This window comes from Eschrichtius robustus, chromosome 21 (genome assembly GCF_028021215.1).
Source record: "Eschrichtius robustus isolate mEscRob2 chromosome 21, mEscRob2.pri, whole genome shotgun sequence".
Lineage (NCBI taxonomy): Eukaryota > Metazoa > Chordata > Mammalia > Artiodactyla > Eschrichtiidae > Eschrichtius > Eschrichtius robustus.
Genome location: NC_090844.1, coordinates 23148571 through 23166988, shown reverse-complemented (window position 1 = coordinate 23166988; position 18418 = coordinate 23148571). Strand labels below are relative to the sequence as shown.

Below are 18418 nucleotides of genomic sequence, written 5' to 3'. Positions count from 1 at the left end.
GGTATATGTTGCACCTGGTAAAAACATGGTAACCAAAACAAGTCAAGAAACCACCAAAGTAAAGGTTTTAGTGAATAAGAGTACATAGTCATTAGCTCACAGATATTTGATTTTTAAGTTTCCAAGTTTAATACAAGAAGGATTTGTAGAGTGAGTCAAAAAATCCACCCACACACTGAGGCAAAAGTACTTGCTACAAACATACTGTCTAGCTCATTAGCATTCTTTAGTAGAAGGATGGGATGAACCAGGTTGATTGAAACCTCTACCAAATGCCCTCTACACAGCCTGGAGAACTTTCTCTTCATTTTTACCTCCATAAGCTACATTCATTTACAAAGAGCGCAGCAGTAGGGATGTAATAAAAAAGGAGGATAACATAAAAAGAGAGAATGAAACTAAAAATGCTCATGATCTTTCTCACTTGGAGTTAGAAGAGGAGAGCAGGAGTTGTGGATAATGGTGAAATAAGTTTATGAAAACAGAACAGCGGGCCTCTGGTCAGGAGGCGGACTGCATTACACTCCCTCAGCTAATGGCAAGATAGCTGCAAGGGAATACGAACAAAGACCAGGCCGTCCTGCACTCTACCTTATTATATTTAGCCACAAAAGAGAACCACTATAAATTTTCTTTCTTTCACACTGGTCACAAATTGACACATATGTGTAATAAGTAGAATCTCAACACCTTTCCCATCAGAAGAATGGGAATTAAAAGGTAAAATACTTAAACCTTAAAAATTTAGTTTTACTTTTTTCATCCTCAGTGACAACTATGAAAGCTATGAAAGGAAAAGACTGACGGGACTGAACTTTTCCACATCCACAAAGTATGGGATATACTGAAAACACAGTACATAGATCCACACAGTCTACACAGTTGACAGTTTATGTTTTATTAGATCAAGTCAAGAAGTATAATTCTACTGCCTACACCTATCCTCACTCATTAGTAGATTTATACAGAAGTTAAAAGACACTGATCCCATCAGCTTTATAAAATCTTAACTGATAAACTTTTAACTGAGGCTTAGCTTCATGGAATACTATACGGAGAGAAGGATCATGCTAAGAAGTGCTGGACATTATTCTCCAAATGATACATATCTATACTTATAACTCAAAGGTAAAAGGATTATACATACATGTATACGTAGTATATTAGCAGTAAATATTTAGCATGCCTGGTCTTCAGTAGAAATACACGTTGTACAGTGAAACTGAGAATTTTATATGGAAGAAGGCTAAAAGAAAATTCTAATGATTTTAATAAAAGATTAATTATCTTTGGAAAGATAACTTTAAATACAGAAGTTTCAAGAGGATTTCAGTACTCATAATATATTTATTAAATCTGATAACTTTCAATTAGCATACATCACACTTGGAAGTAAAATTTTCTTTCCTTTCTGTCCAACTTGAAACTAGATTGTTTGCTGTCCTTGATTATTCCCACTCAGACATGTCATCTCCCTGAAATACTGGCCTTTGAGAGGGGGCATGAGAAGATGCAGATATTCTCATTATGAAGGGCAAGGGAGAAGAGAGTAAGAGAATATGGAAATCATGGTGATTAGTTTTTACTTATAGTCTGTCAGGCTTTTGCAAATCTAGAAACTGTCCTCACCAATAATGATTCCATCTATGAGAGCTCCTAGTATGTACATTCTGGCACATGTGCATCTTTACAGTCAAATAGGGACTCTGACAAGCACAAAAGCATTCATCTTCTTCCTGTGTGATTCATCAGACCTAAAGTGGGCCTTGGTGACTTCCAGGCAGTCAGTCCAACATATGTCAAGGCACTGGAATACAACCCTCTTCCTCTTTCAGCTGATGATTACAGATTACAGTTACAGGGCTTTGCAAGAATCAACTGTGACCTTCACTGTGGGGTTTCAGCTAGTCATCTGAACTCTATGAAACCATATATACCAATAGCTCAACCATTTACTTGAATCTTTCTAAGATGCTGATGATAAACATAAGCAAGCATAATTTCCATGCCTATAGAGGAACCTCCTGGCTTTCATAGTTTCTAAAATCTACTTAAGGTAGAGTTAAGATTTATTATCTACATCAATAAATATTAACTGAGCAGGCATTACATACCAATTATTGTGCTAGATAATGTGAAGAGACCAAAAAGCTATAAAAAGTATGGTCCTTGGCCAAAAGATAGTTATGCCTAACTGAGAAGGCTAGAAACACTCTGAATAGTAAGATTAAAATTGTGCTAAATTATGCTGTTGGTTAGATATCTACTTATTGCATGCATGGTATGCATTTAACAAAGTAGTAAGTATCAGTGACGTTTTCTAGACTTTAACTTTAGCATGCTCACCCCATAGGATGCTGCATTGTGAAGAGGAATTAAACCACCTTTGTCTTGGGCATTAACATCTGCTCCGTGCTCTAGAAGATATTCAGCTACTTCCAGGTTATTGTAGCCTGCTGTTAGAATGAAAAAAGGCAAACGTCAGCTTAAAAGAAAAAGAAAAATATGTATATAAATGATAAGGACTAGAAAACATTAATACTTTTTGCTTTAAAAGCTAACACTATCACATAATTAAGAATAAGACATTTACAATAAGAAATTTTTATAATTTATAATAAGAAATTATATAAAATAACATCAATCAAGCATTTTCTGAGTAGTACTCTTCATGCTCAGCATCTCTTTCATCTTCTGGTGAGCTGTATTAGGTATCTAAGAAAGGTCATGAGCCTTGGAAGCGCTGGTGATGCTTACCCGCCAAGTGCAGAGGGGTTGAGTTTCTGCCTTGGGTGTCTCGGCAGTTGATATTCTCTGGGGTACAGAGCTTCTGCACTCTTGCCAGGCAGCCCTTCTTGGCAGCATCCAACAAAGCAGCATCTCCCCTCAGTAAGTCCTGAATATCCGTGTCTCCTTCTTTTACCAAATCTAAAGGTGTATTTCCATCTCTGTTCTTTTTAGTCGGATCTGCTCCATGCTACAAAATGACCAAATAGGGTTTGTGTTTTCTGTAGTATCTTTGTTAAGTTTTGTTTCTTTATTTTTAACTTCACCTTCACTCATCCAAAGAAAGATTATCTATTCTATACGCATTGTGAAAAATAGAGGCAATATTCGGTCTTTCTTGCAAAATTTCTACTTAGCAATATACTGGATCAGCTTTCTAACTATCAATACTTCCCAACCAAAGCCCCAAGCCTCAGGATCAACAGTGATGGTGAGTGGGAAAGGTGTCGAGTGTCTTTTACTTTTCGTATCATATACTTTCTCAGACTCCAAGCTGTCTTCAGAAACCACTTTTCCTTTTAATCATGGCCTGGATATTAATGTTGACCAGATTTCAATTATATAGAGATATTCAGTGTTGATGAAGTGAGAAGAGGAAGACACACAGGTGGAAAAAGTACTTAATTCCAAATGGAATCAATAAAAAGAAAGTTTGGTAATTTCAAAATATTTCCATTGTAAGTCTTAGAACCTATCATGAAATCAGGTAGAAATGTATTAACAGTTAATTTGATTTTAAAAGTTTAATCATCTATACCTATGAAATAAAGTCAATAAAAGTCAAGAATCTTTATTACAGGCCTGACACAGACTGCTATAGGCCCAATGGAGAAATTTGGAATAATCAACCTAGACAATGAATTCACATTGTCCTAGAAGTTATTTCTTATAACCAGTGATAATAAAAATGAGTATCAAATACAGTGTTATTCTCAAAACTCATAAGAACATACTTGATCCCATGAAAGTGGCAGGAGAAGAATTTTATATTTAACCAGGACAAGTTTTTCTCTAGTTTAAAAAAAAAAAAAAAAAAAGAGGAAATGACATAAATACATGTCCAGTCATTTTTCACATCTTTTAATTAATTTCACATCTTTTAATTTAACTTCATATCCTTTAACGTTTAAATAATGCTTAAGAATTAGAAATGAGCTGGTTAACAATAATAAAATAGCTAGTAAGAAGAAAAAATCAAACTTGATGGAAAAACTTGGCTCTTCTCGTACAAATGTTTTCTGATATTAATACTGTAAGTATCAGATAAGCTATGCAAACTAATTCAACTCTTTCCCAAAACCCACCTTGTTGAATTGTGATGAACTCAACATAATCAAGTCAGTTCAGAAAGGCACTTCAGACATTACTCAAAGCTACGTGAGTATCATGATATCACACTTAACACATCCCCCTAAAATAGAAAATGGAAGCAGTCTCTACAGCACTTACTGTACTGTATTATAGAATAATTTACTCTGATGTAATTATATGTCCTAACCAAATAATAAATATAATTACTTTATATTTTATAATTTTTAAAATTACATACTTTTAAAAGGAGCTTGCAGATTTCATATTTTCCTTTAGCTGCTGCTTCATGTAGAGGGGTAAATTTCCATAAGTCTGCCACATTGACAGAAGCCCCATGCCTTACCAAGAGCTCAGCTACTTCATAGTGTCCATATGAACAAGCATTATGAAGAGGCACCAGGCCACTGAAGAAAAGAAAATTATTTTAAAGACATACAACAAATCTCTGCATTAAAATATGTATAATAAAAATAATTCTCTATGGCATTGACTATACTGAACATTCACTTAAAAAAAAATTCTCCTCTGATCTTGAAGATAGCATCATCCATTTCCAAATAAGGATTAACAATTTCTAAAAATGTCCCTTTCAATATAAGGATCTTGCTTAGTTTCTTGGTGATGGATATAAATTTCACAGCAATCTTTATTCTTAAAATACATACAGATATACCCATAAAAAAAGGTTTTATTATAGTACTTTTTTTTTAAAATTTGTTTTAAAGTATTTGTTTATTTATAGCTGTGTTGGGTCTTCGTTTCTGTGCGGGGGCTTTCTCTAGTTGTGGCAAGCGGGGGCCACTCTTCATCGCGGTGCGCGGGCCTCTCACTATCGCAGCCTCTCTTGTTGCGGAGCACAGGCTCCAGACGCGCAGGCTCAGTAATTGTGGCTCATGGGCCCAGCCGCTCCGCGGCACGTGGAATCTTCCCAGACCAGGGCACGAACCTGTGTCCCCTGCATTGGCAGGCAGATTCTCAACCACTGCGCCACCAGGGAAGCCCCTATAATACTTTTAATTCAGGTTTCATCCTGGCAATATAAAGAGCAACACTACAAAGTGATTTCAGGAATAACTAATTAATAATCTGGTTTTATCATCTCTCAGATTTTCTTCCATTTGGGTCTTCCTAGTGAAAATTGTATGCTTGCTTACTTATAAAATACACAATGCAATTTAACTTATTTACTTAGGCAAGTTCAACCTTTTGTTTTTGGCTTTTTTTTTTTATTCTTAAAAATTCAGTAGTGGTTTCTGTGCATAGATTTAAATATTTAGGTGCCAAGCAATGGAAACTCAAAATCCAAGTGATAGAGAAACTTCAGTATTCAGTAAAGAAAATAATGAAATCAACCATAAACACTAGTCAGATGAGCAAACTATCCTGTGATGACTCTAAGTTCTGATTGGAAGGCAGCTGGCATTCTAAAAGGACAAAGATGTCCCCATAAAAAAGGGTGCATCAAAAGGATAAGTTTAAGTTGCACTTAGTATACAGCAAACACAAGGTATCAAGTTAGTACCTTTTTACTTAGAGAGATCAGGTTTTTCTGTTTTTGTTTTTAATGTTTTGAGACCAAAAATACTGACTGCTAAAATGGGGCAATAGAGGGACTTCCCTGGTGGTCCAGTGATTGAGACTCTGCGCTTCCAACGCAGGGGGTGCAGTCAATCCCTGGTCGGGGAACTAAGATCCCGCGTGGAGCGGCCAAAAATAAACGTGGGGGCGGGGGGCTGATGGCAATAGAAACAAATGTTGGTTCCTCTCTATCGCACCATAACACTTTGAAAGAGCTAGTGATAATATTATTAAATATTCATGTCTGCTGTGTCCCTTTTTTTTTTTTTTTTTTTATAGCTACTTTATTTATTTATTTTTGGCTGTGTTGGGTCTTCGGTTCGTGCGAGGGCTTTCTCTAGTTGCGGCAAGCGGGGACCACTGTTCATCGCGGTGCGCGGGCCTTTCACTATCGCGGCCCCTCCCGTTGCGGGGCACAGGCTCCAGATGCGCATGCTCAGTAGTTGTGGCTCACGGGCCCAGCCGCTCCGCGGCATGTGGGATCCTCCCAGACCAGGGCTCAGAACCCGCGTCCCCTGCATTAGCAGGCAGACTCTCAACCACTGCGCCACCAGGGAAGCCCCCTGTGTCCCTTTTAAAAGATAAATAAACCCAAAATGGTTAACTGAGGTCTAAGTTGTGTGGTTTAATTCTACAGCAGTCTGGTATGTAATTACACAGAAAGGTGCTTATTTATATTTTGAGATGATATGAAATTAACTCAGGATATGGAAGCTCATTTCAGTTAAAACTTCCTTCTTGCTTTTCTAAATAGCTTCCATGGCTGCTTTAAACTCTGTCTAGATAAATTAAAACAGTTCAGTAAACTAATATAAAAATAGAGAATATCTGAATGAGTAAAAATAAAATTATGTTTCTATTAATATGACTTTGGGATGGGTGGCTTCTTTTAGGAGGAGATTATACATTTTTAATAGCAAAAAAAGGGATGAACAATAAATTACAAACTATATAAACACATGTACATAATGCAATAAAATACTATATATAGGCATTAAAAGGATGAAATGAACTATTAAGTACTGACATGGAAAGACATTCAAGATATACTACTGGGTGAAAAAGGCAAATTGCAAAGCAGACCGTGTGGAGTGACATCATCATTTACGTTAAAAACAAGCTCCACCACAACAGCACACACACTGCGACAGGTCCTTCAAAACTCCAGACAGTTACGACAAAATTTTGATGCTGTAATCTCTAGGAGGTGGAGTGAAAGGGACTTTTCACTTTCTATACTACACATTTCCATAATGTTTTAATGTATGCTTTAAACTTAAAAAAAAAAACATGCATTACTTTTTTAATAGGGAAAAAAAAATCTAAAACTTCAAAAAGATAAAGAAAAGAAATTTTAAGTGTCAAGAAAATGAATCCCAAACAGTGCAATTCTAATGCATACCCTTTGTCTTTGGCATGGACATCAGCACCATGGTGTAGGAGGTACTCCACGACAGACACACGGTTATAGCCTGCCGCAAAGTGTAGGGGTGTAGAATGCCGGCCCTCTAAATCTCTGCAATTCACATTCTGAGGGCTGCAAAGTTGCTTTTATGGCACACACACACAGACAAACACAAAAAGCACGTTAGTATTTATTCATAGAACTCACTCCAAAATACTGCAGACATCTTGGATAAATTGTATTTTTCTAATGAATATTTCTTTCCGAAGATTAGATAATACAAGTGATGTTTTAAAATCAGCACGATGTTTGGCTTTACCGTGTCTACAAATGTTCTGTTTGCAAAGCTATTTAATCTTTTTCAACATTTGCTCGCCAAAATCTTAATCCAAAAGAAAAACCCATAATAAGGCAAGCACTTCCAAGGCAAATGGTGCCTTCCTCCTTCACAGTTATAAGGCTTTCCCCCCCGAGACTGCCTGTAACAGCCTGTATGCTTGTACCAGCACGCTCTTAGCCACTCTTTGCTCAAATAAGACCAACCCTGGTTGACTGCAGAATTACCCAGAATTCTTGCCTCCTTTGACGTGGCAAGCAAGAAGGCTCTGGGAAAATTACATTAATTCTGTCTGGGCCATCCACTTGGCCCTTCGATCCATCTCAGCAAAGCCACGCAGTCAACGATGTTTTACTTGATCTTTGAGGGGATATTTGTCTAAGTCTACACAGATTGATTCTGATCATATTCTAGTTTTTGGCCTTCTATCTCCTTCAGCTGTATCCTCCAAATCTCTTCTCTTTCACCTATTCTCCTTTTCAATATTATCATTTCAGCACAAGCTCAACTGTTTGCTTACAAAGCAGTAGAAGCAAAGTTAGGCCAGAGCAGTTGCATCACTGATGGTGACAGATGGACTCCAGTAAAAATATTTGAGTAACAATTTATAAAGAATCTCATATTTTTTCAGTGAGAGGATTATTATCTACGTGCGAAAACAACCATCATCTCCATTTTACAGATAAATAAACCAAGGCTCAGAGAAGTTAAGTGACATCCTTTTTCATACAGTTGGTAAGGGGTAGAATAAAAACTCAAACCCCACTTTCCTGATTCTTAATCTTTTGATCTTCTTGCTACATCATTGCTTACCTACTTAATTACCCAAATTCAGGGAAGTGATGAGAAGAGAGGTAATGAAAAGAAGAATTCTTAAGTTAAAAAAGCAGAGAAAAACGGTGACATTTTCTAGGCTACAGGTATGATGGCAAGGGCTTTCATATATAGCTCACTGTAATGAGCTATTATAATACAAAAACTCTGAACCTGGAAGATATCTATGGAGATACTGAGGAGGGGCTGGTAGGGTAAAAACAGGGCTTATCAGGTGGTACAATTTTTATATGACAGAAGGAAGTCTGGGCATAAGGGAGAGACTAAAATCTGAAGAGCCATTGTCATCTGGCCAGGTTATATCTTTTCATGACAACTGAGTCTGTGGCAAATTTTATATATTTTATTAATATATAAATTACAGAATCAAAAAACAAAATTAAATAGAAATAAATAAATACATAAACTAGAAAGAAAGGCTACAAAAATTGACAATAAACACCTTCTATGGTGTCTTACATGATTGAAGCTGCTTCCTGCTGCTGCTGCTTTTATTCTAGTTCTTTATACTCTAAGTTAGCTTTTTTTTTCTTTTGCAGAGAACAGTGGCAAAATGGGGATGAGGTAGGGAATGAAACCCAATTTATTTTACCTTATTTTATTTTTTTATTAACAAAAAGATAGCCAATTCTGCTTATTAAATATTTGCTTTTTACTATTTGGAAGTTCTTTATCCTCTATTCTAATTTCTTTTTGAATGTCAAGGCAATTTTTACATCCTTCCTACCTGCTTCTCAAATACTTTACTCAGCAAACAGCCTTTTTTTCTAATAACTAATCTCTAATGCTTTCTAAAGCCTCTAAGGAAGGAAGTTTACCATGCTTAATTCTCACTTAATTTGTGCTTTGTTTTCTTCTGCCATTTCTACTCTATTCATAAAAATATATTTGGCCTTTATTGTGAATGGATTGTTTAAGAAACCTGGAAGCTGTGGCATGGTTTCTAATACATACAAGATGTCGGAATTAAAACCTACACATTAAAAAAATAATAAACTATTAATTTAATTATAATGGGCACATATAGCAATTCTAGCACTGGGGTTATCATGCTGTGATGCAGAAAAGGAGTCCTAATCACTTTTATATTTTAAGATTTTATTAGGATACATTTCAAATGATAAAAGTATTTTTAAGAAAAAATATATATAATTTCAGATCTAAGGGAAATTTAAAATTTCTCTCTAGTGGCTATTATGACTGAAATTTACTATTTTCCTTTAAATAACTTAGATGTTAACGTAAGATGGAAGAGAGGTTGGAAGTAGCCACATAATGCAACAAAAATAAAATTTCTAGGCAGCAGAGTTTAGAAAGCATTTACTGTTGTTTTCAACCAGTATACATCATCGAGAGTACTAAAATTTGTCTGCTAAAAATCACAAAAACCAAGTTTGCTTAATAAAAAATGACAATAAGAAATGGGCAAGATTAGTTTGTAAAAAATAAGCTGGTAAGAATATCAATACTAAATTTGCAATTAGCCTTTCTTTAAAAAAAGGAAAAAAAAATAAAACTACAAGACCAATCCCCAAACAAAAACAAAACTCATATCCCTTTCTGCTATCTTCATCCACACATGAGTGATTATAGATGTGAAGTGTATGTGTTTTAAAAAGGCATATTCAATATCAGAATATAATTTTATATTTGAAAAAATTCAATCTATAATCATTGTTTCTACACCACAAGTAAAGGTTGATAAAATTTCCTTGGCAAGCAATGACATAGGAAAGAAGATCCATCTTCTGCATATAATTAATTCCAAATGGTGGCAGGATCGTTAAGGATGCTTTCCTAGAGCAAATGTGAGAATCTCTTGGAAAAGGTCAAGAACATTGTTTCAAACTTTACTGTACTATATTACCTGGGCTTGAACTAGCCTGGAAATTTATGAAAGTGGCCAAAATAACATTTTAATTAATAAAAGTGGAAATAAAAAGAGCGTTCATATAACCAGAAGTAAAGTGACTAGAAGGTGGTTTAATGGAATAAGGCACATACTGGAAAACCTTCACAGTTAAAGATCTCTCCTGTTTATGGATCTACTCTGCTCATCCCTTTTATTGTTTGGATTTGAGTAGTTTCACTTACAAGCTTAAAATGAATTGGTAAGCAAAGGTTCCACAGAGCTACCCAAGACATTAAAGCGCTGCCTTACCTTCACAGTTTCCAAGTCTCCGGCTTTAGATGCTTCTAAGAGCCGATAGTCAACATCAGAAGTGCGTATAGGTGTACTTTCTACGTGAAAGAAAGGAAAGAGTACTGTTGGTTTTTAAGGAATCACAGAGTAGCTAAGGAGGGAAAATTATTTGGTGAATGGAAAGAGAGAGGTTAAGGTGTCAGAAATTGCTAAGATCTAATTTAAGGTTTTGTGGTGTCTTACTTCAATCTATATCTACCTTATCATAAGCCAAATTCAAACAAATTTTAGGACACACAAATCCTTCTCCATCCCAATTACAATGTCTTTCAAATTTTATGGTCAAAACTTGGCAAAGGGGAATGGAGAAACATAGGACCATGAGATCAAGGACATCTTTATGATACATTGGGCTTTCAAAGTGTTGGAGCGAAGCTTTGCAATAGATTCTGTTATGTAAACCGAGGGAAGCCACTCAACTTTCAGTACTTAATGTTTAGCCTTTCTTTTTGGTCTCAGTTTCTACAATATGAAACAGAAGTAATACTCCTGAAATCAGTGACCTTAGAAAATATAATCAGTGTACAAAAAAGGCCTACTAAATACAGAAATTTGTTTAATTCGCATTTATTATGGCTTCAGGGAAATGCAATTTAAAATGTCTTAAGAGGTGTGATACAAATGTTAAATAGAATATAATTAAGTCAGGCTGTTAAGTCTAGAAGTTATGAGGCTAACAAATGAGTTATTCTGATTAATCCAATACTATAAACAAACCAAAAATTCATTATACATTGGCCCAAATAAAAAGATTTTTAAAGGAAACAATGCTTATCACTCAAAGTATGTTCATGGACATTAACTGTGGCTTTTATAATGCACATGTGTACACACACTCATGTAACACAAAAGAACTTAAGTCCAGAAAACCTGGATTTAGACTGGGCTCTATTGTGATGATGGACAAATCATTTGATAGCTTAGTTTTTGCACCTATAAAGTGAGCGTTGGTTGGTTTCCCATAAATTCTCTTCCAGGCTTAAGATTTCAATATCTTGTGGCCAGAGACACCTTCCTTGAGTCCGGTGTCCAAATGGGAAGATCAAGTGATGCTATAATAAGGTTTCAGGTTTCAGAAGAAATACTTCAGCTCTTTCTAAAGTACTTTATTCAGGGAAGTGAGTTTTACAGAGTAAGTTATGGGAAGTCTTCAATGGAAGATAAACTATATTTATTTAGTCATAATAATAATACTTAGCAGATAAAATGCTAAGATTAAAGGGAGGAAAGATGAGAGTATTTCATATAATGAAATACATTTTTGAAATATCAACAATTATTTTTCTTTAAAAGGGAGTTTATTGCATTTGTTAGTCTGCAGAAAACTTTACTAATGTAAACTGTTGGCAACTATAGACTTGGGAGCTGAAAGTGCAGGTTTCTAAAAGTGGATCTCAAATCTGGTATTAACAGGTGTTTTTAATGAATCTTTAAAATATTACCCAGAACAGAACCCCAATAACTTACTATACATTCTATATGATTGATGTATTCTTTCAGGAGTCATTATAGATATAACCTGAAATTGGATTAGTAAATATAGGTACAGTTGAAAAGTTCAGCCAGTACATGGTCTACAGACTACAGACACACAAGTTTCTTGCAGAAATATTAGTTTAAAAAATTATATCCTCTTCCAAATAAAAAATAATTCCCATTTAAAAAAAATCTAAGGGCAAGACTTTACCGTTAATTTCTATTATTTGTATTATCTTTCCAGCTCAATAAAAATATGAAGAACTAAACTAAAAAGTTCTGGCACATATTAAACTAGGCATTCAATGACCTATATAATGCTTTATCTTACTAATCAATTTTTAAGAATTATCAAAATAATTGAAAAAATTTTCATTTGTGATTCACTATTTATCTTTTACCAGCAGTCATATATTCTAACTATTCATTTAGAAGACGTTTTAAAAGCATTACTGGAGCTAATCTGCTTAATTTATTCAATCCTTTCCTCACCATTTTGTCAATTACCTCTAAAAACTATGTATAGTAGTATTAGAAAATCTGACGTAATAGCTATAAATGTTTGCCGATTTATGGTTACAACTTATAGAAACTAACTTAAAATCCACTACTAAATGGTTCTTACAAAAGTATAAGAGAAAAATTTTTGAAACAAAAATCACACCTTTTAGAAATTATTAGAATTTACTGAGAAGGCAGAAGTATTTCCTAGTCAAAGAGTGCTTATCTTCTTTAAGCAAATGTTCTATTGCTCTGTAGAAACAGGAAGTTAAATGAAGGCATGTTTTTCATAGTTGAAGCTATAAATCCTATGATAGCAAATTTTATTCCTTTAGATAGATCTTATTGGTATTGATAGTGAAGATGGCCTAGATAGGTCTAAATTTAACTGTCTAGAGATCATCACCTAAGACTGAAGTAAGAATGCCACTATCTAAGAATGAACTAACACAAGGAAAATAAACCAAATCAACAGCTTTGACAATGTGGCACAGTTACTCTTATGAGGCTGGTTAGCTCTGATTCAGCTCTAACAACACGTACCATGCTCCGTAAGTCTGGAAAGGTCCCCTATTTCCGTGTATAGTAGTGATTCTTAACTGGGCTGTACTTTTGGGGGGCCCTTCAGAAATTTGTGGGGTTAATTTTTGTCTTCCAGTGGAGTCATGCCCTAGCTATTACTATTGTAACAATTATAAATTATTTTACTGTAATTTACTTTCATTTTCCCTTTCTATTATAGATAGGGCATTTAATAAAGATTTTTGGAAAGGTCTCTATATAGTTAGATCATAATATCTATGAATTTCATTTCTGGATAGTAAGTGGATGCTATAAAATATTCATAATAAAGAGGGTATGCTGTGTCTGATGAAGAAAAGAACTACTGCATTACACGTAGGGAAAGTAGCAAAGACTTCTGATTCCTTGCCTGTAGCCTACTCAATTTTACTCTTTCAGTTTGTGAGGTCATTCTACAGCAGACATAATCCATGGAAAAAATTAAAAGAACAAGAAAGAAGAGTCAATTATATTAAATTTCTTTTGTAACTTCTTATTCATTTTTCAGTAGGCAGACTGTGTTATTTCCTCTAATTTGGGGGCTTTGGAAACTAGTATCTATTTTTGTAACAGTTTTATGTTTGATCGCCCTCAATAAACTAGATACTTAAAGTATATAACACTGTGCTAGGTAGGCACTGTAACACTCAGTAAGATTTTATAGTTATATTTAAACCAGGAAAGACAAGATAATATCATAATAGTACAATGAAGATAAGAATTACAGAAAGCAGAATATAACACATGTAAGAACAATTAATTAAAAGATCATTACTGTATGAACGATTTGTAATTTTCCCTATTTGATAGATTTCGGAGCAACCATAATTCCACACTGTTTATAGGAGTTTTAAGAAACCTTTGATCATAACACCCATAAGTCAGGTTTCCAACTTAACACTAAAAAAATTAAAGAAAATGGTTGTCTCTTTTCATGACACCTACCTCAACCCCACCAAAATAGGCTGATGGGCAGAGCCACAGGCTAAACTGCAAGCAAGGAAAGGCAGGAAAAATATTCAGGCAAAGAAAATATTCCAAAGAGCCACTTAAAACAAGGGGCACAAAGTTTGTCTGTGAAAAGAGTTTATCAGTGGAAAGACATGGAAGAGGAAGAACAGAATGCAATGTCTATCTATTTGAACTTACCACTCAGAATCTGCTGCACTGCTTCGTTCCCCATCTGTGCTGCCGTAAAGCCTTGTAAAGAGATGATGGAGGGATCAGAGCCGTAACTCAGTAGCAGGCGGCAGGTCTGCAGGTGACCGGCAAGGGCAGCTCTATGCAAAGCAGTCTGACCAAGGGTGTCCAGTGCATTCATCTGAAAAATCATTGGGTGGGCACATGAGATCGAGCAGCTATTTTTGTTCCCTTTTACACCCTAGCGAATAAATTATGAGAAAAATCAACTGTCAAAGCTTTTTGAAAAATACCACAGACTATTCATTATTAATTCTCGCTCACTGATTCTAAGAAATACCATCTTCTTAGTTGCCGTTCTCTGACCACCTTACTGAAAATTCTAACATACCCATCCTTTCCCTGAACGACTGTCTTCCTGTCCATCCTCCACTCCCTGCCACTCTCCTCACAACTAGGGGTCTCTGTAAGGTCCCTGGGGGCTGGGACTCTTGCCTGATGTTCACTGCCTGCCACGTCGAAGATGCACATTAAATACTTTTGGATGAATGAGTTCTACCAAACTTGTTCCCGGAATATAAAGACAACAGAATAAGTAAGCAAAGATAGTCAAAGTAATTAATTACATTTCTTTTCTAATTTTAGTAAATGATTATGATAGAATGCCCTAATTGAATTACACATTTAACCAAAAACCTCATTTGAAGATTCAAAGGTTCCATTTTTAAAACTTTGAAAAATTATATAGGAAGAATAATTTTAAGACTGTTAAGACAATGTTAAACCTTTGAATCATGTTTATAATTTGATCAAAACTAACGAGTCCTAACCTGTTTTCTAGGATACCCCAGTAAAGACTCTACTCTACTCAGACCAAAGTCCATGTTCATTGTACATGTTGCTTCTTTCAGAGAAGCCCTTCGTTCTGCCTTTCTGGATTATGAGATCCAGTGCAAGTCTCACCTTTTCTAAGAAATCTTCCTTGATTACTTGAAGCCTTGATGATTACTTCCTTTCTGAACACCTATGTCAATTCAGCACTATTTTATAAATTAGAACACAGGGGTAGTGTTTGTTTACCAAGTAAAACTAAGGTTACTGAAATATGGAAAGTATTGTATAGGTTTTCTGGGTCCTCTAGAAAGCTCCTGTTAATGGTACATAGTAAATTCTCAAATATATGCTGGTTGGTTATTCAAAATGCTTGGGTACCCCCACCAAACACAAGATTAAGAAAAGAAAGGATTTAAGACAGTCTCCCTGTCTCCAGCTTTTCATTGTTGTAAGGCTGTGACACTTCAGGCAAGGGTTCAAATAAATTTTTTTTTTAATTTTTGAATATTATTGATTTTTTTATACAGCAGGTCCTTATTAGTCATCAATTTTATACACATCAGTGTATACATGTCAATTCCAATCGCCCAATTCATCACACACACACCCCCCCACCCGCGGCTTTCCCCCCTTGGTGACCATACGTTTGTTCTCTACATCTGTGTCTCAACTTCTGCCCTGCAAACCGGTTCATCTGTACCATTTTTCTAGGTTCCACATACATGCGTTAATATACGATATTTGTTTTTCTCTTTCTGACTTACTTCACTTTGTATGACAGTCTCTAGATCCATCCACGTCTCAACAAATGACCCAATTTCGTTCCTTTTTATGGCTAATATTCCACTGTATATATGTACCACATCTTCTTTATCCATTCATCTGTTGATGGGCATTTAGGTTGATTCCATGACCTGGCTATTGTAAATAGTGCTGCAAAGAACATTGGGGTGCATGTGTCTTTTTGAATTATGGTTTTCTCTGGGTATATGCCCAGTAGTGGGACTGCTGCGTCATATGACACTTCTATTTTTAGTTTTTTAAGGAACCTCCATACTGTTCTCCATAGTGGCTGTATCAATTTACATTCCCACCAACAGTGCAAGAGGGTTCCCTTTTCTCCACACCCTCCCCAGCATTTGTTGTTTGTAGATTTTCTGATGATGCCCATTCTAACTGGTGTGAGGTGATACCTCACTGTAGTTTTGATTCGCATTTCTCTAATGATTAGTGATGTTGAGCAGCTTTTCATGTGCTTCTTGGCCATCTGTATGTCTTCTTTGGAGAAATGTCTATTTAGGTCTTCTGCCCATTTCTGGATTGGGTTGTTTGTTTTTTTAATATTGAGCTGCATGAGCTGTTTATATATTTTGGAGATTAATCCTTTGTCCGCTGATTCGTTTGCAAATATTTTCTCCCATTCTGAGGGTTGTCTTTTCATCTTGTTTACTGTCTCCTTTGCTGTGCAAAAGCTTTCAAGTTTCATTAGGTCCCATTTGTTTATTTTTGTTTTTATTTCCATTACTCTAGGAGGTGGATCAAAAAAGATCTTGCTGTGATTTATGTCAAAGAGTATTCTTCCTATGTTTTCCTCTAAGAGTTTTATAGTGTCCAGTCTTACATTTAGGTCTCTAATCCATTTTGAGTTTATTTTTCTGTATGGTGTTCGGGAATGTTCTAATTTCATTCTTTTACATGTAGCTGTCCAGTTTTCCCAGCACCACTTATTAAAGAGACTGTCTTTTCTCCATTGTATATCCTTGCCTCCTTCGTCATAGATTAGTTGACCATAGGTGTGTGGGTTTATCTCTGGGCTTTCTATCTTGTTCCATTGATCTATGTTTCTGTTTTTGTGCCAGTACCATGTTGTCTTGATTACTGTAGCTTTGTAGTATAGTCTGAAGTCAGGGAGTCTGATTCCTCCAGCTCCACTGTTTTCCCTCAAGACTGCTTTGGCTATTCCGGGTCTTTTGTGTCTCCATACAAATTTTAAGATCTTTTGTTCTAGCTCCGTAAAAAATGCCATTGGTAATTTGATAGGGATTGCATTGAATCTGTAGATTGCTTTGGGTAATACAGTCATTTTCACAAAATTGATTCTTCCAATCCAAGAACATGGTATATCTCTCCATCTGTTGGTATCATCTTTAATTTCTTTCATCAGTGTCTTATAGTTTTCTGCATACAGGTCTTTTGTCTCCCTAGGTAGGTTTATTCCTAGGTATTTTATTCTTTTTGTTGCAATGGTAAATGGGAGTGTTTCCTTAATTTCTCTCTCAGATTTTTCATCATTAGTGTATAGGAATGCAAGAGATTTCTGTGCATCAATTTTGTATCCTGCAACTTTACCAAATTCATTGATTAGCTCTAGTAGTTTTCTGGTGGCATCTTTAGGATTCTCTATGTATAGTATCATGTCACCTGCAAACAGTGACAGATTTACTTCTTCTTTTCCAATATGTATTCCTTTTACTTCATTTTCTTCTCTGATTGCCGTGGCTAGGACTTCCAAAACTATGTTGAATAATAGTGGTGAGAGTGGACATCCTTGTCTTGTTCCTGATCTTAGAGGAAATGCTTTCAGTTTTTCACCATTGAGAATGATGTTTGCTGTGGGTTTGTCATATATGGCCTTTATTATGTTGAGGTAGGTTCCCTCTATGCCCACTTTCTGGGGAGTTTTTATCATAAACGGGTGTTGAATTTTGTCAAAAGCTTCTTCTGCATCTATTGAGATGATCATATGGTTTTTCTTCTTCAATTTGTTAATATGGTGTATCACATTGATTGATTTGCATATATTGAAGAATCCTTGCATCCCTGGGATGAATCCCACTTGATCATGGTGTATGATCCTTTTAATGTGTTGTTGGATTCTGTTTGCTAGTATTTTGTTGAGGATTTTTGCATCTATATTCATCAGTGATATTGGTCTGTAATTTTCCTTTTTTGTAGTATCTTTGTCTGGTTTTGGTATCAGGGTGATGGTGGCCTCTTAGAATGAGTTTGGGAGTGTTCCTTCCTCTGCAATTGTTTGGAAGAGTTTGAGAAGGATGGGTGTTAGCTCTTCTCTAAATGTTTGATAGAATTCACCTGTGACGCCATCTGGTCCTGGACTTCTGTTTGTTGGAAGATTTTTAATCATAGTTTCAATTCCATTACTTGTGATTGGTCTGTTTATACTTTCTATTTCTTCCTGGTTCAGTCTTGGAAGGTTATACCTTTCTAAGAATTTGTCCATTTCTTCCAGCTTGTCCATTTTATTGGCATAGAGTTGCTTGTAGTAGTCTCTTAGGATGCTTTGTATTTCTGCAGTGTCTGTTGTAACTTCTCCTTTTTCATTTCTAATTTTATTGATTTCAGTCCTCTCCCTCTTTTTCTTGATGAGTCTGGCTAATGGCTTATCAATTTTGTTTATCTTCTCAAAGAACCAGCTTTTAGTTTTATTGAT

General features: G+C 35.5%; 1 protein-coding gene across 1 annotated transcript in view; it reads right to left on the bottom strand.

Annotated features, from left to right (window-relative positions):
- Window positions 1-18418, bottom strand: part of TNKS (tankyrase) — a 179164-nt gene that overhangs the window by 32419 nt on the left and 128327 nt on the right. The window contains exons 12-17 of the mRNA XM_068531939.1: window positions 14143-14314; window positions 10414-10493; window positions 7079-7224; window positions 4337-4502; window positions 2758-2977; window positions 2347-2456 (exon numbers count right to left, since the gene is read on the bottom strand). Of these exons, the coding sequence (XP_068388040.1) occupies window positions 2347-2456; window positions 2758-2977; window positions 4337-4502; window positions 7079-7224; window positions 10414-10493; window positions 14143-14314 (894 nt within the window). The remainder of the gene's footprint in view (window positions 1-2346; window positions 2457-2757; window positions 2978-4336; window positions 4503-7078; window positions 7225-10413; window positions 10494-14142; window positions 14315-18418) is intronic.